This window comes from Strix uralensis, unplaced genomic scaffold, assembly GCF_047716275.1.
Source record: "Strix uralensis isolate ZFMK-TIS-50842 unplaced genomic scaffold, bStrUra1 scaffold_214, whole genome shotgun sequence".
NCBI lineage: Eukaryota > Metazoa > Chordata > Aves > Strigiformes > Strigidae > Strix > Strix uralensis.
The window spans coordinates 151,859-175,682 of record NW_027436824.1 but is presented as its reverse complement, the minus strand read 5'-3'; the positions used below and the strand labels follow the sequence as shown (position 1 = coordinate 175,682).

Genomic DNA, 23,824 nt, shown 5'->3' with positions numbered 1-23,824 from the left:
TTATCATTCTTTTTAACCCAGAATGGTAAAACAGACTCCTTGATCTCATGAACACTGCTAATCAAATTTGCTGTATTTATCCTTAATTTTGACAGAGAAGTCAGATAAAGAAGCCTCGGAGTTACTTTGGTGCCAGACATTTCACACACGGGAAAAGAAAACAAAAGCATTGTGTAACTCCTGTACAACAGGAGACAGACATACCTTTTTTGTTTACAAAACCTCTGTATATCCACTGAAAAGAGAACTGATAGTGCTAAGACATCAACCCCTCATACTTTTTGTCTGACTGCTCTATATGTGGCAAGCACCAACTGATTTGCGTTTCCTCCCTTTATAAAATTTACTTAAAATACCAAAGGAGACATCTATCTTAATTTCATTTCCTCTTAGAAGGAAAAAAAAAAAAAAAAAAAGAAAGAAAGAAAAAAAAGAAAGAGAACAAGCACACAAACCAGACAGGAAGGTACAGCTACCCCTGCTGCAGTGGTTATGAGGCATCAGTGGTCATGGATTGCAAGTGAGAAAATCCCCACAAATTACATGACATGATCTAGTCTCCATTCACAAGCACAGCTGCAATCTAGCATAAGCTGGAATTGATACGCCTGACCTAAAATCCTAAACCAAGAAAAGCTGCCTGATTTATGACCTCCTTATTATTGCCAGTTTTCAGTCCTTAGATCCTCCCAGAACATATAAACTAAACAACGCACACATAAACCAAGTAATTTTTAGCATGGATTAATTCCCACATTTTGAAGCAAATGCAAACAGCACTGGATAGACACATCATGACTGTTTTCATAGGAGTAGCAAAAACTACCTAATCAATTAAAACATTAAAAAAAAATATATATATGAATTTCCTGCAGAGAGAAATAGGCTGGAACCCTACTTTCACTGAATGAGAAAGTCTGTGGTTAAAACATAAAAAAAATATTCTCTGCCCCTATTAAATTTGATTGTAAGCAGACTGATTTCAGTCACAGCACAGACTGGCATAAGGAAAAAGGAAGAAGACATAGTTCTACATTTAAATACTTTGCACTAATGGAGTGCTCTGTACCCACAGGTCTTCAGACACTTCATAAAGTGTGAATAACTGCTCTTCTCCCATTTAAAGAAACAAAAGCAACAATGCTAAAACAAAAAGTAGTGAGAGAGCTGAGAAAGGACTTGCAGACAGGTCTCACCTCCAAACCGAAACACGTATTTGGATCAGTTTGACCCAAAATGAAAATTAAAATATCCATGCCCCCAACTGGAAAATTCAGTTGCAGTATTCCAGAGTCATTCTCCGATTTTTAACTCATTTGCCTAGGCAGGATCAGTGCTGACATGGAAATATGAAAGACTTCTGTTTGAAAAAAATCAGAATATCCTGATTTTCTTAAAAGGAATTCCCATTTTTCTCAGCCAGTCACAGATTCAGGAAACACCTTCAGTTCCTGAGAAGTTGAATTCTCAGCAAAATTGGCTATTAATTTAGCAGTGCTTTGCGTTGGCCGATTAGCAGTCAAACCTACATTTCATCAGACAGAACATGCTGTCTTCTATTTGATATGGCAGAGCCCTGGAAAGACTCCTCCTTCATGCTGTTTATTGAAAACAGGATCCATTTAGGTATAAAAACCAAACAAACAAGCAAAAAAACCCTCTTGCAGTTTCAGCAAGTTAACTCATCAGTATTGGCTTCTGTGATAGATAGTAAACTATTTATTCATCAAATTCAGTTAAAACAATGGAGAAGTAAATCACCACCTGAGCTGTGTAAAGCTAATATTGCTACATTGTATAAAACTAACCGACTAACAGCAAGCGCTTAGCTTAACTAAAATAATAAATCAAGGCTGTGTAGGGGGTAGGTAGAAGATATAGTGGTGCGTCCTTATCAGAGCTTTAACAGAGACATGTAGAGACAAGAGGCAAGCAGAGACATGTCAGAGAACTACAGAGGCTGCGCAGAACCTTGGGGTGAAAAGTTCAACGGCGAGGAAGAGGAGATACTTCATCTCTACGACCACTATTCAGGACTCTGCGACCACCGCCCAGAACTGTTGAAGTTTACTGCGCAGAGAAACCTCATTAAAATATGAAGCGGGGGTAGGCGGGGATAGATTATGAATATATATGAGAGTTTCATTAATATACATCACTTTGTAACACATAAGCAAGACAAAAAAACTTCGAAAGTGCGCGCCATTGGTGGAGTTGAACTCCCCGGCCGCCCAGCGCTGTTTTGCTTGTTGCCGCTTGCTAAATAAACAATTGGAATTTTTATTGGCCCTGTCTCACATCAATTTGAGAATTTACCTATAACAGCTTCCTTTGTTGAAGCACCTTGAGCCTATTAGAAACATACACCTTCACTGACATCTTGCTGTTCTGCTTGGAAAATTCAGCAAAAAGCTACCTATTTATCTTTGCATGTACATCCACATAAGTTATGTCAGCTGGCTGTCACCAGTGTGACCAAAGTTCTAGGCACACAGGTTACTGACCTCAAAACACACTGTTTGAAGTCCTTGTTTGACATAATTTGTGTTATTCTCTACGTCAATAGCTATTTCATCTGTTGTCTACTATATTTACAACTGAACAAAATAAAGAGAATAGAAACTATTACTCAATGCAGTTTTCCTTAGACATTCTCCTGTCTCACTACAGGAATAATTTCAGCTATGCTAGCAAATATCCTACCTTTTAAGAATAAGGATGTATAGGTATCTGCAATGAACATGAATAATTTCTAATGTTATTAAAAACTCAAAACTTCCAATTTAAGAATCATAGTTGAGAAACATGAACCCCTCACAAAAATGTGCCTGACTTTCCTCTTCATTACTTCAGCTGAAAATCATTCAGAACTACTACAATAAAATCATGCTCCATATTTTCACTGCACGATGAACATGCAATGTGGAGGTAGTATCTGACTTTTTTTAGGGAAGAGTGTACGTATAGCCAAATGAAACTGCGTTCCCAGCAACCAATAACACTGAACTTTGATATGAATTAATGATACAGAGGAAGGGCAGGAACAAAGGGAACTGGGGGGCAAAGGGGAAGATAAGCAACAGACTTGCCTAAAAAGAGGCCAGAAATCCCAAACTTGTGGTCTGTGTTCTCTTCCCATCAGAGGCAGGCATGGGCATTAGCTGTGGTTTCAACAGATCAGACCTGCATTGTGATATTCCCTTACAAACTGCAGCCAAGGAGGAGGGGCAGGGCAGGGAGAAAAAAAGAAAGAGAACAGAGACAGGGGGTTACAGCCAACAATACAATATATCCATCCCAAACAAAGATGGCATGGATCTTCCATCATCCCCATGTCAATGTTCTCAATAATATTCATCAAACAATTTATTAAGAATTCTGAGGTGAAAAGTTTGTTCATAGGAATGTTCCTGTGATGAGGCTTTAATAAATCACAGTTCCTGTATGGAAAGAAATACATACCACATTAGACTTCCCTTGTCAAAGTTCACTGCTGAGATTCTTGGTGGCCACAGCTGCTTTAGACACCCAGTAGCTACTACAGCATTCACCTAAAACTGAAACCAAAACATCAGATAAGAAAAATTGGCATGTGTAACACATACTCAAGCAGCACTGTGGCATAATTTGCAGCGTATAGCTACATTTGTTATACCTGAAATCAAGCCTCATGTTTATTTGTAACAGCAATAGCCATCTGATTAAAAAAATAATAAAACTATAGCATCTATTTCTGAATCATTTGTCTTGGATAATTAATTTGCCAAGAGCATGAGTCACCCAGTTAGAAATGAGTTAGAAAATTACTCATTTCTAACTTTATACTAATATTATCCTTAAAATAAAAGGATTCCTCCCTTACCCCTAAATTATTGCATGTTTTGTTTCTTTTCACAATGCCAAAATCTGCTTTATACAGAATTTTTGGATTGTTGGAATAATTATCTTAGGTTTATAACACCATTCACCCAGAAAGATCTTACGGTGCTTTATAAATGTCTGTGTATTCTTCAGTGCACCCCCATACATGATGCAGTACATGACAGTACTTGGCAACACTATACAAAAGCACCTGACTGGAACTGCAGTCAGATCCTATAATCTGTTGAAACAGCAAAGGGAAACTCAGATGCACAAAACTGAATTACTAACAACAGAATTTTGCTGTTTACAGCTCAGTTTTTGCAAAATGGGGTTTATTCTGACTACAGAGGGTCAGATCAGCCAGTGCTTGGTAACACTCATCATTTCAGTGGAAACCTTTCAATTTCTTCAGATTTCAGCTGTGAGCAAACTTTCAGTAAGGAAGCCTGGCCTGCTTCAAAACTCTTCTCATCCTTGGCTGCAGCATGTTGTGACAACATCAGGGCAGCATTAAATGGAGAACTTTATGCTGAACAACATTTGGAAATACTCTCTCTAACTCTGCAAGTCTGGATATGCCCAAAGGCTGCAATCCAGCCAGCCTCCTGCATATTTGACTCCTTGCTGAAGAATTGCCAAAGATGCAACTTCAGAAGCAATTTAGCCAATCTAAGACTGCCTAATAGATGAGAAACAGCCCTGCTCTTTTGTCCCACCAGCATTTCTGCCTGCTCTTCTGCTGTCCCAGCACCTGTTTGGCCACATGGATCTACTTGCTGATTTGGCTGAAAATAATGGTATAAAAACATGTTTAAAAAACTAGCTGCTCATTAATCAACCCTTTGAGAAGCAACAGAGACTTCATGAGTTTTCATCATCTTTCATCTGCTGGTGCACTTTCAGGGAAGAAGACTGTGCTTCTCTTCAAGGACTGCAAAGAACACTGTAGTCCCATCGCATGGCACAAATACAGGCTCTTCTTTTCAGGAGTATGACTTCATTCTATGCAGGGCAGATGTCTAGTGTGTATTAAGCTCCCTGCCTTCTGTTTTTCCTACAGGATGGGCAATGGCCAGCCTGAAATACTACTAAAATATAAGCTTACAAAAGAAAAAAAAAGGAAGATGAGCTCAGACCAAAACAGGAAATGCCCTGGGCCATTTGTTATTGTCAAAGAGCCATTATTTTCAAGTCCTTTAAAGATGTGACTGGTTAAGAAATTTGTTTTCTAAATGTTAATTCCTTGCCCTTTTATCATGCTTTAGGATAACTGTGTTACCCAATATTAGACATTAAATTTAACATCTAAACTAAGAGGCTAGAAAGCAAGGTTCCTCCAGGGGGCAATTCAGGTTATGGTTATATTGCTTAGCTGTACCATGTAGCATAACTGGAAAGAACAAGAGTTTAACTTAGGCCTGAAACTATTCTGAGCATTTCTCACCACTGGCTCTACAGGAAGCCCAAGTTAAAACATCTGAAGGTCAGTGGCATGACTATCCCACTCCAGTCACATCTTCACTTAAGTTCAAGGAGAAGCCCTGAGTGCCCAAAACCATGATGACATTCCGAGGAATGGTACATAACATCAGAGAATGGCACTAGTTTCTGAGGTCAAGACAGACAGTTGACACTTGCCAAGGATAAAAGAAGCTCTGTCTTGGGTGTCAGAGCCAGAAAGATGAGTAATACTACACTGAAATACTGTAATGGCTGCACTGTAACATATCCTGCTCCTTGGATTTAGCCCATGTTACATGAGCAGTAAGCTTCTTACTCTTGAACCACATCTTTTTGAGGCACCTTATATTTTTGAGACACAGAAGTGTCCAGTCTTCTGGCTTCTACACAGAACTATATATACATATATATATGTACACACACCCCCCCCTTTAGTGGAGATCTTTCAGTTTCTTCAGCTATCAGATAAATATCTGATATTTATTTAGATATATCTTGGTATCTTGGCCAGTTTCCCCATTTCAGAATGGCATGACTCTAGATATGTATTGACTTCATGTTTCAATTTATTTACCTTGTTAAGCTTCTAGTAAGAGGACAGCAACAGTTGAGAATGTAATGAGCAACAGAATGCCTTTGGTAAAGTTTTCTGGGCTGTTCTGAGGGCTCTGGGACCATTAGACAGCTATTTACAGCCTCTGTTTTACATAACACTACAAAAGAAGAAACAGTATTCTCAAAAAAGTAATCCTAAGGATTAAAGCTTGAATTTCTTACACCATGAAGAATTTCCATAAGCAGCCTGGAACTGAAATAAAACTTCTGAAACCTCAGTTGAAATAAAATTCAAACATATGTTTCATTTCAGGAAAGTCAATCCTGAGATTTTTACCTTTAAATAATGGTTACCCATGTTGGTATTTACACAGCTCTGTGGATGATTGAAAAAGAATCAACAACACATGGAGAGAAATAGTTTTACTAGTAAGATTTGGAATTCATGCCCAGCCCTTAACCTGGAGGTTTCAAGCTAACATACTGTCTGCAAAAAAAAATAATTAACATCATGTATGGCAAAAAGTGCAAAACAGGCCTAGTCCCAGACTTAGAGATAAAAAGACATTATGCAAATATTTGCAGAACATAGGCACAGGTTTAGAAATTAAAAAAAAAAAAAAAGAAAAAGAAAAAAGGGGACATTTTAGGGAACCAAACAATATTTGGATACACAGTTCAAACACCCTTCATGAAATATAAGCAGCACATATAAAAAACATTTTCTGAAGTAGCCAGTGTTCCTGTACTGTATCTGTCCTTCTGCATTAACCATACCACTCTATTTTTATGTCCAAAGGATGTAACCTTGAAACCCATAGGAAAACTAAGATGGCTGTGTGAAAACAGCGGCAAAGCTCATACTGACTTCTCTAAGTACAGGATTCGATTTATTATTCCAGCTGTATAGCCATTTCTAACAGTATGTCCTGAGACATCAGTAGAATGTCGACTAGGAGAGAAGAATATTACACACCTAGTTGATACCAACCGTCACTCTTTCTGCTTGTGCTTTCTATGGCAAGGTTTTCAGTTATGTGATTACCAGTAACTCAAAAATGCCTGGTTTACATGATTCAGCATGATCACAACCTAAAGTGAGACAGTGTACCGGCTCTGGCTGGGATGGAGTTAATTTTCTGGGGCACATCACAAATGCCCCAGAAACTATATTTAGCAACCAGTTCTACGGAAAAGCCATCTATGCAGACTTTTCTTAAAAATAAGACAGCACGCAATTTAAGAGCAGTCATCTTTTCTTGTATAAATACACTTTCACAAAAAAACCTTTGACCGTATATTTTTTAAACAATAGTTTTACTATTCACAACATGTATCTTAAATACCTGATAGCTAAGCTATTTGCTACATGACTATGAATCAGTCAGACAAAACAGACTGAATGTTTTGACATTTGACAACAAATTGCATCAGACATTGACACTGACAAACAAAATGAATCAAACAGACAAAACATTTACAGGACAAATACTTGTGTCACAATGTGAAAACAGTTCTTACCATTTTCTCCAACGGAGGCCACTTTTGCTGTTACATTGACTACTGTGATACTGTGTTGTTTGGCCTGATCAGCCAACTCCTGTCTAAATGCTTCAGCCCCTTTCAGCAATAAAGAAGTAAAATACTTAGCCATCACTGGTGGTCTTACAGCATCTGTGCCAGAGTTACAGAAAGACCCTAGAAAACGCAGAAGAAAAATAAAAGTTGGGTTTTTTTCCCCTCCAGTTAGTAAAGCTTCAGTTTCCTTTGGTAGTAAAACATATAAATATATATATACGCACATACACACACAAAATATTTCTCAATTATTATTCATCTTGAGAGTCTATTAAATTTTACTCCAGATTGGCAGTTTAAATGAGTAGGGTATGTCACAGAAACATTTAAGAAACATACTTTATCATCATTTATGCTGTGATGATGTTAAAAAGCTCCTGTGAGGTTAAGAATGCACTGTATTAGGCAAACATGAGTACAACTGCGCTAATGGAAGGCCCTAATGATCCTGCCTTGAAAAGCTTCCTAATCATAGTAACAAAAGATTTAAATGGATGGATGGATGGATGGATGGATGGATGGATGGATGGATGGATGGATGGATGTAAAAAATATACAGCACACTAATACTGAAAAAAACTGCATTACTAATTCCTCAAAATATCCAAGCCATTCACTTATTTTAGTTGCTAGAGCCAGTATAGAACACTATTACTGTGAGGCACTTGGTTACACATGCTTCTTTAAGAGCTGTTCGAATTAAAGTAACCTGAGAACCTAAGTACACTCATACACTTGGTAAGCGTAATGATCCAAGACACACAATTATGTTTTCAGGTACATTTTTAAGCCTGTTGATGAGAGATAGAAGTTTCTGATTTCAAAATGCTAGATCTGACCTTCAAAACAGTAATCATTTATATTACCGTATTGCAGAGAATAATCGATTTTGAAACTATTTGGTTTAATTACAAGATTAAAAGGTTGGTTAAAGCTGAAATGATCTCTTTAGCTCATCAGAGAATTATGCAATAAATCAAAGGGTAGAATGAATAACCAGGGTGGAGGGAGAAACAGCAATAGCTTTTTTGTCTCAGTTGCACTCTTTCCAAGGACTAAGTCTTGAGTTATTCAAATTGAACAACATACATCTTAGTAAATATAGTTCAAATCTTCTCCTATGTAAAACAATACAGCTCCTGCTCAAGGAGTAATACTATGTTTGCCATGTACATGCTTTCAAATGAAGCTATGAAGATTTGAAAATTATATGCTGAGCACATGTAGCACATTTTTATAACACAAAACCCTGTCATGGGACCAGGTGGCCTCAATGCATCTATGAAAAGCACACATGCAGCAGTACCTAAACATGCCTTAACACAACCATGCCTCCAGCTGTGAGCTCCCTGTCTCTTCTCTTCTCAGTGAATGACTTTAAACGACCACAGGGCAACAGGCAACCCCAACACCTTACTTGCCACAGCAGCCAGCCCTGGCGCTGGGAAGCCGCCAGAGGCCAAGTGTCAAGGCCCGCGTCCAGCACCAGGCGCTATGGCTTGCCTCCAGCAGCCCATCAGCGATCCCCTCCTTCCTCCCCAGGCCCCCGGCTGGCTATTTCACACTGCCATGTGCTGCTCAAGCCCCCTCTTTGCCGGTGGGTCTGGGATTCATTTTCCAGACTGTATTTTATGCTTCCAGAGCACCTCAAGGGAGCGGCCTCATGACCATCCGCCAACTCCTTCCTCCCACCCTGCCCGAACTCCCGCAATTACTCAGTTAACCAAATTACCCACGAAACAGCCGCAGCATTTGGAGGCTGGCGGCTGGCAGAAAGCCCCTGCCCCTGGGGAAAGGGCCCCGACTACAGATACCGCCGGGGACGGCTGCGGCTCCGGCCCCACACCGCTGCGGGGCTCCAGCCAGCCACCCCCCACCCTGCAGGGCCAGACCCCGCCTGCTCCAGGCCGGGGACGCCCAGCCCCGCTCGGATCTCCCGGGCCTCGACGCTGTCACCTGCCCCCGGGGCGACGCCTCCCGAGCTGGGGAGCGCCCGCGGCAGCCCCCGGGCCGAGCTGCGCTGCCACGCTGGGCGCCTTCTGCCGGGGCTGGGCGCGAGGGCCCGGCGGGGTCGGGGCGGCGGCGGGTGGGCTGTGGCCTCGCTTCGCGCCGAGGCGGCTTCCGCCAGCGCTGCCGGGCCAGCGGGGCCGGTGGGGCCTTGACGGTGGGGCCGAGGTGCTACGGCTGGACGTTACGGCGGGCCTCGCGCTCCGGGCCCCCTCACCTTGTCTCCCGTCGTTAATTTGACGTAAGTTCAGGTCCCTTTGAAGGAAGAGACGCTGTGCTGGCCGACTGACACCGGACCGCAACGTGAATATCGTCTGCTTGCCAGTGACTGCCTCTGCGCCCCTCGGTTCAAGGGAAGGCTTGAACGTATGCACGCTGATGCACAACAATTACACGGACAAACTCAAGTCATTTTTCTCTTAAGTTTGTGCCTTTAAAGCTAATCTTGAGCAGGAAACAAGCAAATAGTTGAAGAATTGAAAGTCAGCTGTGGAAAAAATATATTGGATGAACTGGGAAATGTGACACTGAAGAAGCAGCTTATTGCTTAAAAGACATAAAGGAAAATATACCTATATCAGTAAAGAAGAATGCACAAATCAACAGCCTGCAAAGTCATGAGTTCACAAAATCAGCTGTATATGACTTAGAAATAATGTCACCTGAAGGCAATTGATGGCACTGGGCCAACGAGGGTACCACTATATAGGTTCAAATTAAAGGCAGTGTGAAATGCACCCACAGGACTGTGCAAATCACAAGACAAATGACACGCACTGCCCTGAAAGACAGGTGAAAAGGGGCTGATATGGCAGACTACCAAGAAGGTAACGCAGCACACCATTTTCCTCCAAGGCACCTCTGTGACAAGGAACGGGAGCTTTCCTGCCAGTCAGCTCCAAACAAGCCCTGCAGAAGAAGGACTCTCCTCCAACCAGGATGGGAAGGCAGCGCTGTCAGGGCACAGGGAAGCGCAGCAGAACCAGGAGTGCTGAGGGGAAACTGAAGTGCTTTGTCAGTTCCCCGGGGAAGATGAGTTGAGTACAAAGACGCTGAAGCCAGTTCTGGTTTGGCTGCTGCTCAGATGTGCTGAAGGATGCTGGGCCAAGTCCCAGAAGTGTTGACTGTGTCTCTAATTTCTTCTGACAGCAGTGTAAAAGCTACCCGAGATACGCTGTCTCAGAGGGCATCATCTCATCACTCTGATGAGGAGACTATCCACAACTTTTCAATCCTGTCCCAAATATAAGGAGCATAAGTTTCTAAGGGTAATGACGAGAGCTGTAACAAGTAATTCATAAAAAAAATCTTTTCCCCTTGCAGAGTGGCACCCTTGCTCCACAAGTTATAGAGGACTTAAAAAGAAACATAATCAAATTTCAGGAGCTAATGAGTTAACACTTTTGGCAGCAGATATTTTTGTTGCAACTGGCTGTCCTTGCACAAACTACTTTAAGGAGAATATATTGGTGAAAAGCCATATAGGTTATTTACATAGATAGAGTTTCATCATCTCCCACTCCAAAACAGGCTGGGTTGGTTATGCTGATGTAATGTTTTCTTTATCATGGTTTGTGTGAGGCTAGGAGCACATGTTAGATTGTGTTTTGCTCTTTTAGTATGTTGATGGTAGTCCTTTGAGATACTAGTTTAAATTACGCAGCATGTGCAGTATTTTAAAATCAGTTTCAGAAATCTAATATTCAAACAAAACCAAAATACTGCATGTACTATGAGCTTTGTTATGCCCCAAGTTCTGCAGAAAACAGCACCCAACATTTTTAGGAATATACCTTGAAAAATATTCCGAGAAGATCTTCAGTTTTCCTTTTCAACAAGTAGAAGAGAACAACTTTCAGGTTTGCTCGCAGGAGCTAATTTTCCCCTTTATTTGAGAACCATTCTCAGTCCCTTCCTGGTATGAAAAAGGTGGTTTGGCATTAGGTTAGTTCAGTAGTTTGAATTCACTGTTCTGTTCAGGATAGAAACTAAAATACTTTTTAAAAAGTTAGCCTAAGTCTTAAAGAATGTCTACAAGAGCTTTTCGGTTTTGTTTGGCAAGCAATTTCAAATCCAAAATCGCATCACTTTCTGCTGTTAAAACACACCGACTCTTGCAACATGGCCTGCATCTGAACTGAAATCAAGCACACATCTTTTACTGATACGACACAACCTCTGTTTAACGAAAGATGGGATATAATCTTAAAGACAACCTCATCAAAGCAGCTGATACAGGATCTGTGTAGAATTATTCTTTTACAGAATTGCTTGCACTAGCTGGCATTTTCTTCAAATGAAAGACAAACGTTTGGTTTTGGTAGTTATTGACTACTTTCAAGTTACTTTTCCTTTTATTTCAATTTAAAACAGGCAGACATTCTTTATTAAAGTTCAAAGAATTCCTGTCTGAGTCTAAAGAGAAACTTATGGTGATTTTTGTTACCTAAATCCGTACATTTCCATACCCTGACATTCTAGAAAAGGATGATCTGTTTGGCATTATGATACTGTTTTGAAAATGAAGCCAAAGGATTTCTCTTACTGATGTTTAAGAAATTAAATCCCTATCATGCAAACCTGGTACCAAACAGTAATTTCCACCTGGGGAAAGTTTTAAACAAAGATACCTTACAAAGTGTTTTCTACAGCTGTCACTCTGTCAGTATTGTAATCCAGGATGAGGAACAAGACAGCCTGAATTTAAAATTGGAGTTTCCCAATTGTGCTGATCCCTGCTCCGATATAGGGCATCTGCAGCTTGAGCACGTCACCTGGCCTCTTCCCTTTCACTGCCTGCAAACAGTGATTATATACAGACTGCAAAGCCTCAGCTTGCCTCTCAGCCTGCAGAACGCCTGTGGAAATAGCATCACTTTCATCACCCAGAGTATCGACAAGCTCGAACTTACATACATCCTTCTGCCAGACCTGAGGGACCAAAGCCCGGGCACTGCAGACGGCGAGGCAGGCAGGTGAGGGCAGGCTGCGGGGCAGGCCCGGCAAGGCCAGGGCGCCTTCCCGGGGCAGTCGAGGTCGTGCTGCCGCTGAGAGGGCGGGCCCTGGCGGCTCTGGGTGCCTGCAACACAGAAGCCTCAGAGAACACCCCTCGCAGCGCAGCGTGCCCCCACTGCGAAGCCCAGCCGCCGCCTCAGAGGAAACCTCCCCCCCGCACCGCCAGCCGGGCTGCCCGGCCCGGCCCGGCCCCGCCGCGTGCCCCCCCCCAGACTACATTTCCCGCCGAGCCTTTCGCCGCGGCAACGTCCGCCCTCCCTTGCCGGCGGTCGCGTGACGGCGCCGAGCTCTGCCATTGGTCAGATTTGAAAAGAATTGCGGCCGTGCCTTAGTTTTGTTGGTGAGTCGCAACGGTTGCTAGGGCCGCTCAGCAGAGCCGAGCGGCTCTCGCCTGGCGGAGGTCGGTGGCTGGGCTCGCTCAGCCTGCCGTGCGCTCTCCGGTAAGGGGTTGTGGGGCTGTCGGGCTGCCGGCCGCTCGCTAGAGGAGGGAAGGAGGCGGCGGTTTCGACCTCGGGGTCGCGGAGCTGGGAAGCGGTGCTGGGGGGGTCTGCGTGGCGGGCGGTGCTGAGGGGTCTGCGTGGCAGGCGGTGCTGAGGCCTCTTCCCCTCGCTTCTCCCCTGGCACTACGGTGGGTGAAAACTTGTGGAGCGGGGGATGTGTGTGTGAAAACTTTTAGGTACTGCTGAGGGGCATGCAAGTCACGGGTAGCGTCCAGGGCTATGACCAGGCCATGCGGCAGTGTCCCGTAAGAACGGGACAACACTGCGAAGCCTTGCAGTGAGAGATTGGTAATTGCGGAGGAAAACTTTTCTTTTAAATTTTTTAAAGTGTAAGTACTGATGCGTTATGTTTCTTTATAAGCTGCCAGCTGTGAGGTTTGGAGCCTTTTCAACCCTTGTGCTGTCTGACAGTGCTACAGGTTGTGTGTGTACCGTGACCAGGTTTTGCTTTGTGTGCCATTCTGGATACCCTTCTCTTAAGGTGTCTGCAGCTCTAAACTCTGTTGTCACGATAAGCAGAATTAGAATAACGTATCCCAGTATACAAGTACATTTTAGAGGCTACAGCCGGGCAGTATACCTGTTTACCCCAGAACATCTAAGGTAATTACAGTGCTGTATGACACAATGTGCAGACAGATGGACAGTTTGCATCTTGTGTTTTACATGCTATTAGTGGTTCAACCTGACTTATCTGAATGCTGGGCTCATATGAATGCTTTGAATTCCAGCTTTGCATACATAGCTTAATGTTTGTATTTTGCCCCTTAGGTAAAAAAGCACAGAGTGAGAGCATAATCTCGACAAATCACACTTTAAAATAAGCTTATATTTAAAACAACTAAACTGTCAGTTACCTAACAACTATGTTTCCTGTCAAGGTCTGGTAAGAGTTTTGCCCTGTGACTTTGTGTAGCTGATGAGGAAGACTTCTAGATCGTGACAGCACAGGTATGTTTCTTTCCAGTAGTAGCTTATTCCCAACTTGGTGTTTGTTCAAGCTTTGTCAGTATTTCAGGCCAAGTTTTTCCTGGTTTTCATATAGTTGTCTGACAAAAATAAGAACTGTAGATTAAACTAAACATTGCTGCTTAGTTTATGTATAGCTTTACCTCATTTGCCTCTTGGTGAAGTTTGTCTGGCTTCATGAAGCCTTGTATCTGCCTTTTACAAGCTAGATAGTCAGGCTGAACTGTTAAATGTTTTGACACCAAAGTGCTGGCATATTTCAGGTTTTTTGCTGGGCGGAACAAAAATATTACGACTGCTTAATAGGCAACACCTTTTCTGAACCAGCCCTGGTCTGTCCACTGTTTTAATGAATGCTGTGTGTTCTCCATTAGTATTTAGAGACAAAATATATATACGTGGCTGTAGCATAGACATGGGAATGTAGTATTAGACCATTGACTCATCATGTCCAAAGCTTCAAAACTGTAGGAGACCATGTGGTAGATGTCTAATTGCTGGAATGCTTGCTGCCATAGTCTATGAGCCCAGTGAGTTGCTGTCATAGTCTGTGAGCCCAATGAGTTAAACTTAATTCATAACAAAAGCTGCCAAGCCACGTCTGTAACATCACAGGAAAAAGCAACTGGAGAGTGAAGGGCAGACAAAATATGCTAATATTTTGAAATAAAATGCACTTTTTAAAGATTATTTTGAAATCTACCTGTCTACTATCAACGCTGAATCAATTTACTTTCATTTTCTATAGCAAATTTTCACTGCCCAGATTCTGAGATGCACAAAAATCATTAAATTTTGGATTAATAGATGAATTGCTGATCTATAAAATGACTGAAAAAGTTACTAAAAAGCAATTCTGTAACTTGCCCTCTGGCATGAGGTCTAATTTTCTAGTGTCCCCTTAATAGCTAAAACTATATGCTAGTCTTCAGAATTTTTCTGAACTCTGTCATGCATTAAGCTACATTGTGTTATATTTATAATACCAATTATTTATCAGGTCCTGCAGAGATAACCATGAAGTCTGGGTTACTCTTGCAATGAACTTTTATTCTAAATGGACACAATAATGGGATGATGGAGAAACGGATGTGGAACAATATGATTGTTTGGTGTTTTTATTTTTTAATTCTATCTTCCTTGTCAAACATGGGTTTTAGCAAGGTTGTGGTATATGTGTAAGGCTTTTTCCCTCGTAAACAGTTGCTTTGCATTGAAAGAAGAATGGCTGGTCTTGTTTCATCGTGATGTGAACTCCATTGCAGACCCTCTCCCCAGCTATCAGAAACTTGCTGTGTAAATTTTGAATAGGATAAAGAAAGCTTTCTCCTTAAAGAAACTGCAGCTATCAGTTTCAAATTGGCTTGTCTTATATAAGAGACTTCAGAAGCTCTATGTTATGTGATCAGAAAACAAAAGAAGGATTTTATTTTATCTCGCAGGATGGAACCAAATTTGGATAAAGAGGAATTTTTCAGACCATCCTATATTGCTAGTGCTGAGCCACTTCAAAGAACAGGGCCAGTAAGTGTGGAAGACCTTAAAACAGATCTCTCTGGTGATTTTTCTTTGGTTTCTTCAGACTCGGACACAAGCCAGGTAAGAAAGCTTTAACGTTTGCATTGTTTGGATATTTTTTAATAAGCTTAGTCTTTTCATCAATATGAATAATCAGAATTTTACAGAGAAGATGAAAAGCATATTTAGTATGTTTTTAATTTGGAGGAGATAGATAGGATTAGACTAAGTTGTGTGGCACTGCATTGATACCTTATTGGGCGCATCAGTCTTGGAGCAGCTTAATCATAGAATGTTTTTGTGGGTTTCATTCTTGATTTCTCATTGCCTTAGTGTCGTGTGTGTGTGTATATATATATATGCTGCAAGATTATGAACTCTTAAGTTATCACAGCGAACTTCTGCAGAGGCCTAAGCACTTGTGAAAACTGATGTAGTGAATTACTTTTGCTTCTCTTGTCATCAAATAAGTCTGTTCAAAGTAGCCTGGTGAAAATAAAACTGCCTTAAGATGCTAGCTATCCAACAAAGAAGCTAGTCAAATTTCTAACTTCCTTATTTTTTTTTTATTTAAGAGGAACGTTTTGGAGCCTAAGGGACACATACAAGTTTGCCTGCGTATTAGGCCATTTACATCGTTGGAGAGAGAAAATGAATTGCAGGTGTGACATTTATATAGCTTGAAAATACCTTAAATGTATGCTTGGGGTTTTTGGTTTGTTTTTTCCTCTAAGCTGAGCTTTTCATACACTTTTCATGCCTGCATTGTTTCTGGTTCCTTTTAATAGAGCTGTGTTTCGATTGAAGATTCAACAAGTGTCATACTGAAGCCACCCCAATATTCTTTGAGTCGACTGAGTGAAAAAACTGTTGGACAGAAGTTCACTTTTTCACAAGTAAATGAATTGTCTTTAAAAATTTTTAATCTTTTCCTGGAAAAATTTGTTTAACTTTATATTATTAAATAGCAATCCAACTAGATTTTTAAACTGTCAATAGTCTTTAAGATTATAAACATACAGAATTTAAAGGATTCTTTAAAAGTCTCTAATGATTGCTGAAACAAAATAAAGATGTTTCTTGGTAATGCTCAGGTGTTTGCCCCTGAAACAACTCAAGAAGAATTTTTTGAAGGCACCATGAAGAAACCAGTGCAAGACTTCTTAGATGGATATAATCGTCTTATTTTTACATATGGCGTTACAAATGCTGGGAAAACCTACACATTCCAAGGTATAAGTAGAAATGTGTTCTTGAATGAAATTCCTTTTTTTTTTTTTTTTTTTGAGAGGATTACTTCTAGCAGAAATATTATAACTCTCTCCTTTATTTAAGCTGTAGGCCCTGTACATTGGCTTCTCTTGAATAATAATAATAATAAATAGCCTTTGAAAGTCTCCTTCCATAACCAATATCACTAAACTGCCAACTGACAGTCACTGCCAGAGTTTACGTAAACATACAGTGGTATTGCTTTGTAAGGCTGTAATAATTTCAACCAGGTGTATGTGACTTCTTTTTTCCTCCAAGTATCTAGAGGGTGGAGGGGGGAGTTAAGAAAATATGTGTTCTGTATATCAGAATGTGAAAAGTGTGTAAGTCCAGACTCATATTTTCTTAATCATTATTATAAAGGTCATATGCATCTTATATGCATTGTCTCCAAATAAGGAATAGTATTTGAGTCCGTTTCAATTATTACAGGCAGAGCATAAATGTTTTGAAACATATTTGAGTACTTCCAAGTATTTCTGTCTTGTCTCGAGTTTCTGAGTTTATCAATAATATCCTAGGAGACCTTGTCTCCTGATGTACTGTTTCTGTACTGTTAAAGCTCAATATCCTTTCTGGTTGGAAGATGTCATTCTTTAATTATTTTCCAAAACATTTTAACAAATAAGGTGGCTTGATTTAGATGGAAACAATTTCTCCTGTAATAAAATGGCAGTTCTAGATTCTATAATGCTTATTTTATACACAGAAGTAGTAGAAGGACAATATGTCTTATGCCATATGAAATTGATCTTTATTGAAGTGACATTGTCTTCTAAGTGATCTTCTGTTAGGTAGATTATAACTAAAGACTACTGCCAGTATTTTCAGTTATCATTAATCTGGGGCAATGATGGCATGCTCTGTCCTAATAAATAATAGGTAAATAACAACCCCCCAAAATTCCTAAAGTGTACAGTCCCGCATGCTTGGCTAGTTTGGGCTATATTGTGTGGGTTTTCAAGACTTTTTGATTCATGTCTTTTCAGACTCTGCAGACTTTTTCATGCTATTATATTTTTCTAGGACTTAACTATCAACTTGTGATAAGAACTGTCAGGGCAGAATGTTGCCTACGGGGTGCCATGATTTCCTCTTCTGTTATTCCCAGTATTGTCAATATAGCCTTTCCTTTCTGGCAGTACATGGCAGTCTGTATTCAGTCAATGGCAAGGGACTTAAGTGAAAGATGCAACAGTTTTTTAGGACTGTTTGTTGTTTGCCAGTGACTGCTACTTTGTTCATGTGAGGTTGAATTACAAGTGGCATTACGAGAAACAAAAAATTACGAGTAGATGAGGAGAAACAAATGTAATCCAACAGTACTTTAGTATGTTATTTGGTTCCTAGCTTGGTGTTTGAGTGCCAGCTAGATTTTACATAGGTTCTGACTTGGGCAACACAGCTAGTGCTGTAACTGGTGAAAGCCCATCTGTCTCAGGAGCGGTAGGAGTTATCAGAGGCTGGAAGATAATGCTGTCAGTCTGAGACAGGATAGTTGTTTCTCTTCCATTCTCCCCTCTTTCCTCTCCTCTCTGGTTTAGAAATCAAAGTTAAGTGAACCCTTTTTAAACTTGCATCTGGATTCAGAAAGATCAAGTGTTCACTGAGGCTTTTATCTGACTACTTTTTGCCTTTCATGTGCAAAAGTAGGATGCTTTGGTAGGAAAGGGTCTGGGACAGGGAAAGGAGTGAGTCTTCACAAGGCTTCTAGAACTTTTTTGGTAGGGTCTGTGGAATTAGTACAGGACTGCAGCTGAGAGAGGAGTCATCAGTTGTATTTGCAGATTACTTCCTTGAGAGAGAGAGTGAAGGCAGCCTATGAAATGCAATTGAAAAACTGCAAATCTCTATTGAATGTGTGTTGGTTGTGGTTGGTCTGTTTTTTGTTTTTTTTCCTTAAGGCTAAGTTTATGCAGAACACCCCATCAGTTTTTATGTTCTGCCCCTTACTGTCTAAGGGGTAGAGCATGAGCTGTTGCTGAAAGCCAAATACCTTTCAGAACACTAATGACATTGCTATTACCTTGAGAATAAAAAACCCACTGCTTCGTGCTGTAAGTGGCCTCCAAATCCATCATGTATGCCTTGAGATTAGAGTTGCTTATCTTTCTGTCTTTGTTTATTTGTATATCTTGTTCACAGTAATAATTAGGGTCTTTCTTTGGTATGTTGCTTTCAGGGACAGAAGATGACATCGGTATTCTGCCAAGGACTATGGATATGTTGTTTAAAAGTATTCAAGGGAGGCTATACACAGCAATGGATTTCAAACCCCATCGGTGCAGAGATTATATAAGGCTGACTAGAGACCAAGTGAAAGAAGAAACTGCTATTAAAAATTCAATACTTCGCCTAACAAAAGAGGTAGAGGAGCACTTCCTTCTGTACTGACGAGTACATGCATCTTTAGATAGCTCAATGTTACCATGTTCATTTTTCAATGGGAAGCAACTCTCTGTATTTAAGTATGGACGTGTCTTTGCTGTCAGGTAGCTCTTCAGATGAGCAGCAAAGTGAGCAATATTGCTGATGAACCCTGTTCTGTGAATTTCTGCCTTGTGGCTGAATACTTTACAGAATGTAAACACTAAGGTTTTTTTCTATAGTTTGAGCATCTGATAATTTATCCTCTGGGGTTACTGGTGCTTAATAAGGATGGAATGCAAATAGTCTTGCCATCTGCGGGGATGCTAGTAGGTCTGCTCCTTTAAACAATTTACTCTCTTCCAGGATACTTGAAAGAAATGAATGATTTTGAGGTTGTTCCCCTCTTCCAGTCTATGCCAATAACCTCAAAGGAAGCAAAGGGTTTTTTGGAACAGCAGAGCTATAAAGCTGTTGGATTTCTAAAGATTTGAATTCAAACAGGTTTCTGCTGGACTTTATTCTTAAACAGTTCACTGTTGAGTAGTCCAGAAATACACTTCAGTTTCATGAATTGCTTGGAACTCTAAAGCTGTTTAGTCCAATTACAGTTGTGGGGATTTGTATTTTGTATAAGCATACCTTTTTCCTGGTGTCTTTAACTCTGAAATGAATGCAATAATGTAAGAAAACTGAGCATATGCTAGGAATTGGAACTAGAAATGGATTGCAGTGCATTTTTTATTTTTAGTGAAAAGAATTATCTGCCTAGTGGTATGCTGGGTTATAATACAGTGGTGTGGCTGTTGTGGGATGGAATCTATCTGTTACCTTGATTTTTATCCGAGTTACTTAACTAGAATTCTCCAGTGTGGAAGGCAGGTGGCAGCAGAATTCTTCAAGACTTCACTTCAAAAGCACAGGCGTATGTTCTATCTAGCTCTAGCAGTCTTTAAGGGCTTCAGAAAAAACAATCATGTATGTGTCCCCTGTAGTTTTGCCACTAAATCTCTAAGCTGAAGTATTGTTCTTATAACAACAGTTTTCAAAGTTTGCACCTACTTCAACAGAGGGTGGGTGGGTGTTTTATATGCGTAAAGCTTAAACCCGAAAGTTTTGATTACACACGTATTTAACTATTTCAGGAATTGCTTTATGGAATCCCAGCTTTATATGACATATGCTCTTGACATATGACATATGACATATGCTCTTGACAAAACATTAAAAAAACCCAACCCAAATCACACCTGTGTTTTAATCCATGTTTCTTCTCTTAAGCATACTGGTTTTGGTAGACGAGTTGCACTTCTTTGCAGTTCTGTGCCTAAAAAAACCAAACAACCAAAACTAAGAGTGGGAATGGAGTGTGTGTGTATTAACCTCTATCTGTAGGGATTTGTTTTACTTTGGTTTTTTTTGTTTTTTGTTTTTTTTTTTTAAGAATTCAGCAGAAGGAAGTTTTCCTTCTCTTTCTAAAACCTGGGCTTTATTTCAACTGTGATACAGCCTGTATCATGTAGTAGTAAGTTGTTCACTTAATTTCTTAAGTGAACAAGTGTTCTACATTTACCTCTATTTCTGAGAGTTGACCTAGGAAGCTGTAAGATACGGAATCCTGAATTAGCAAAATACCAATACTAAAAAATTTCCAGACTCTCTAGATTCACCAGGTTAAGAATAACGTGTAAACTACAACTGGAGTTCCGCAAATCATCCTGTTAAATCACCCTGTTTCTCTGTGGGGTCCCACCCCTCTATTTTTCTGTGGCTAGTTTTCCTCTGGCTCAGGGAGCTGAAGTGCTCTGTACTGTGATAGGGCCTGATGTAAGGGAAGTGTCAGGGATGAGTATTAAGGTAAGAACAATCCTTTCAATAGGAGTGAACAGGTGCATTGAACTAGACATGATGCCTAGTCAGGATCTTTGTATTGGCATATTGCAACTACACTGTATTACTGTCTAGTAGGAGCTGTTACAAAAGGAACTGGTGATCTACTGTCAACGATGTATCGTAAAGCCTCTGTTCTCTTTTGTAGGTAGACCATCAAGATAGCACTAACAGCAAAGCACCAGTTGGTTGTAAGGGTATGTTTTATATTAAAGAATTGCAATTAAAGCAGGCAAAGAAGCTTTCTTAAAGTCAACAACTGACTTCTGGCCTATGTTAATAATAAAATGACTGCTTGGCATTTTTATATGCCTGTGAATTGGATAGTGATCAATTTATCTGGCCAGAAAACACAAGGATAAAATGGTTAGAAGTTTACCTGAACAGACATTAAATGAGATGAAACTATGGCAAGGAAAAATAGTACTACTTATGCTATGGTCTCTAGTGGTATCCTGACCCTGTATGTAATTAGATAAACCTAATTCTAGCATTTAAAAACTACCTAAATACTAGGTTTGCTTTAAAATGTTAGAATGATATGTACTTGTCAGTTTGATTCTTTTAAAGACATTGAAGAGACTTGAATAATTCTAACAAAGCTGCATGTTTTTGATAGAATTTGCAAGTGGGAAAGGAAGTGGTAGATGAGGTGTCTGGCAGATATGTAGGGTAAGCATGTGACTTCCAGATATTTAAGAAAGGGGAGAAAAGTTTCAAGGGATTTTTGTCTGGGGTAAGTGCTTTTTAGAAGGCTGCTGTAATATCAGTCTTCACTTACTAATTTTTTGAATAAAGTTTATTTTACAAGGTCTATACTGACTTGTAATATTTTGTACTTGACAGATTTGGAAGAACTCTTAAAAGGCTCAGAACAATCTAGCACAACTGCGAAAAATCACGTGAAATTTTCTCTTTGGGTTTCATTTTGTGAGATTTACAATGAATGTTTTTATGATCTACTGATTCCTATGTCAAATGACAAGAAAAGAAAAACACTACGCCTTGCTCAAGACGTCAAGGGATGTTCTTATGTAAAAGGTGATTAGAATACATTGCAAATTGCCAAACGTGTAATTTGAGAAGTCAGTCTTCCTGTAATAATATTTATTTCTAGATTAGAAAACTCCTAACTGTATTCACTGTGGCACTAGAAATGTCTGCCTTGGGTATGAAAGGCAACAATCTACATACACAGAAGTATCTGTACCTTTAATAGTGTTTTCTCTCTGTTGTTAACTGTAACTCTTAAAAGCCTACGTGCACTCCACTGACTTGATATTTCTCTGAAATGGGAGAAATATTGAGAACAATTGACAAATTTTTTAGTGTTTTGGTTTTTTCCATTTTCTTAAAAAAGACTCCAAATTCTTACCTATAGTTATAATTGGCTCAACAGTTCTATTTTTTTAGTATTTTCAGAGAATATGTGAGAAAGTTCAGTCTGACTGCAAATTACATTTTACAGTACTCTAATGAAGCCTGTGATGTGATTTGTTGTGGGTTGGGGGAGGCGGGGGGTTAGCAGAACTCTAACAGTTCAGTGTTTGTTTCTGGCCATGGAAATAACAGGTTTCAAATCCTATTTGATTTATAGGTTCTTTGGAAAATCAAGACACCAATTCTAGATTAAAGGCTTTTTTGGAGGTGTTTGGCCTGCTCCTTTTATCTTTTATATGCCAAATTATAATTCAAAAAGCTGAATCAGATGATAAACCCAACTCCTTCATTTCTTCAAAGACTAGAAGAGGTGTGAAGTAGGAAATAGTCTGCTTTGAGCTATGCTTCAGCATAATCTCTTTTTATAACATTTGGAGGTATAAGGCTGTTCCTGATGTTCTTGAGGAAAACCAGCTGATGATTTTCTTATTTTTCTTCGTCACAGCTGGTATTTTTGCTAGTACAATTTTGGTGACCTCTAGTTTAACAGAGGCCATAATGTTCATATTCTAAGTTCCATTAGTAGGGTTGTAGGTATTTACTCTAGCCCATACCAAGGTGATATACAGTCATCATATTGCAGACAAAATTCTTCACTGATTTTCTTTTTTTTTTTTTTTTTTTTTTAACTTGATGGCCCTGAAAGATGTCTAGGTGATTTTCCCCCCGCACCCTCAAAATCGTAGGCTAAACCAGAGAAGCTGTCCAGGTAGAATTCTGCCTTGATGAGTATGAACATAGGGCGTTCATGCTCATATTAGACCCTGTGCTTTGGCTTTTCAGAGTGGAGGCTAAGGTTGCTCACTTAATTTGGATGGAGCATATTTCTGTGTGCTAATAGGATGAAATGATGAGAGATATGTGCCCTTCCTTTCCCATGGAAGGAAGAATCTTGATTTTGTTGTCACATAATTTCTGTCTGAAGCATGCTTAGTAAAATGTTTTTGTCTCAAATAAACGTATTATTCTTGGTGTGCATACGTTATCCCCTAATCCCTTCTTTCTTTTTGATAATGATATTTACAAGATTACTGTGTTTGTTCTTCCTAAAGGTCTGCAGTGGGTTCAGATTTCTGATTCTAAAGAAGCTTTTAGACTTCTAAAACTGGGGTTGAAACACCAGAGTATCGCAAGCACGAAGCTAAATACTTTCTCCAGCAGAAGGTGAGAAACTTTTTGAATAGCACTGGGCATAGGATGGTGTCTGGGAGGAAGGGGGAACTAAAATATGGATTGTGACTTTTAGGAGGGGAAGAGGCTTTAACAGGGTCTAGATATCTAGGTTTGGCATCCTTTAGCACTGTGTGACCCAATGTTTTTAGTCAAAAGGATTCAATCCGTCAGTAAGATGAACCTGTACAAAAGCTAACAGATTTATCAAATACTGT

At 40.0% G+C, this 23,824-nt stretch overlaps 1 protein-coding gene and 1 long non-coding RNA gene across 2 annotated transcripts in view; one reads left to right on the top strand and one right to left on the bottom strand.

The window, feature by feature from the left end:
• Positions 1–2,934: 2,934 nt before the first annotated feature.
• On the bottom strand, positions 2,935–11,374 carry LOC141938575 (uncharacterized). The gene is made up of 4 exons (XR_012627333.1): positions 11,259–11,374; positions 7,402–7,578; positions 3,463–3,557; positions 2,935–3,208 (listed from the first exon to the last, which is right to left on the bottom strand). It is a non-coding gene; the product is annotated as an uncharacterized LOC141938575 (long non-coding RNA).
• A 1,475-nt stretch (positions 11,375–12,849) lies between these two features.
• Positions 12,850–23,824, top strand: part of LOC141938574 (kinesin-like protein KIF20B) — a 38,144-nt gene continuing 27,169 nt past the window's right edge. Inside the window, exons 1-10 of the mRNA XM_074857446.1 lie at positions 12,850–12,920; positions 13,862–13,931; positions 15,392–15,548; positions 16,043–16,129; positions 16,256–16,363; positions 16,562–16,700; positions 18,922–19,106; positions 21,145–21,193; positions 21,843–22,037; positions 23,489–23,600. Coding sequence (XP_074713547.1) covers positions 15,393–15,548; positions 16,043–16,129; positions 16,256–16,363; positions 16,562–16,700; positions 18,922–19,106; positions 21,145–21,193; positions 21,843–22,037; positions 23,489–23,600 — 1,031 coding nt within the window. The 5' untranslated portion in view covers positions 12,850–12,920; positions 13,862–13,931; position 15,392. The remainder of the gene's footprint in view (positions 12,921–13,861; positions 13,932–15,391; positions 15,549–16,042; positions 16,130–16,255; positions 16,364–16,561; positions 16,701–18,921; positions 19,107–21,144; positions 21,194–21,842; positions 22,038–23,488; positions 23,601–23,824) is intronic.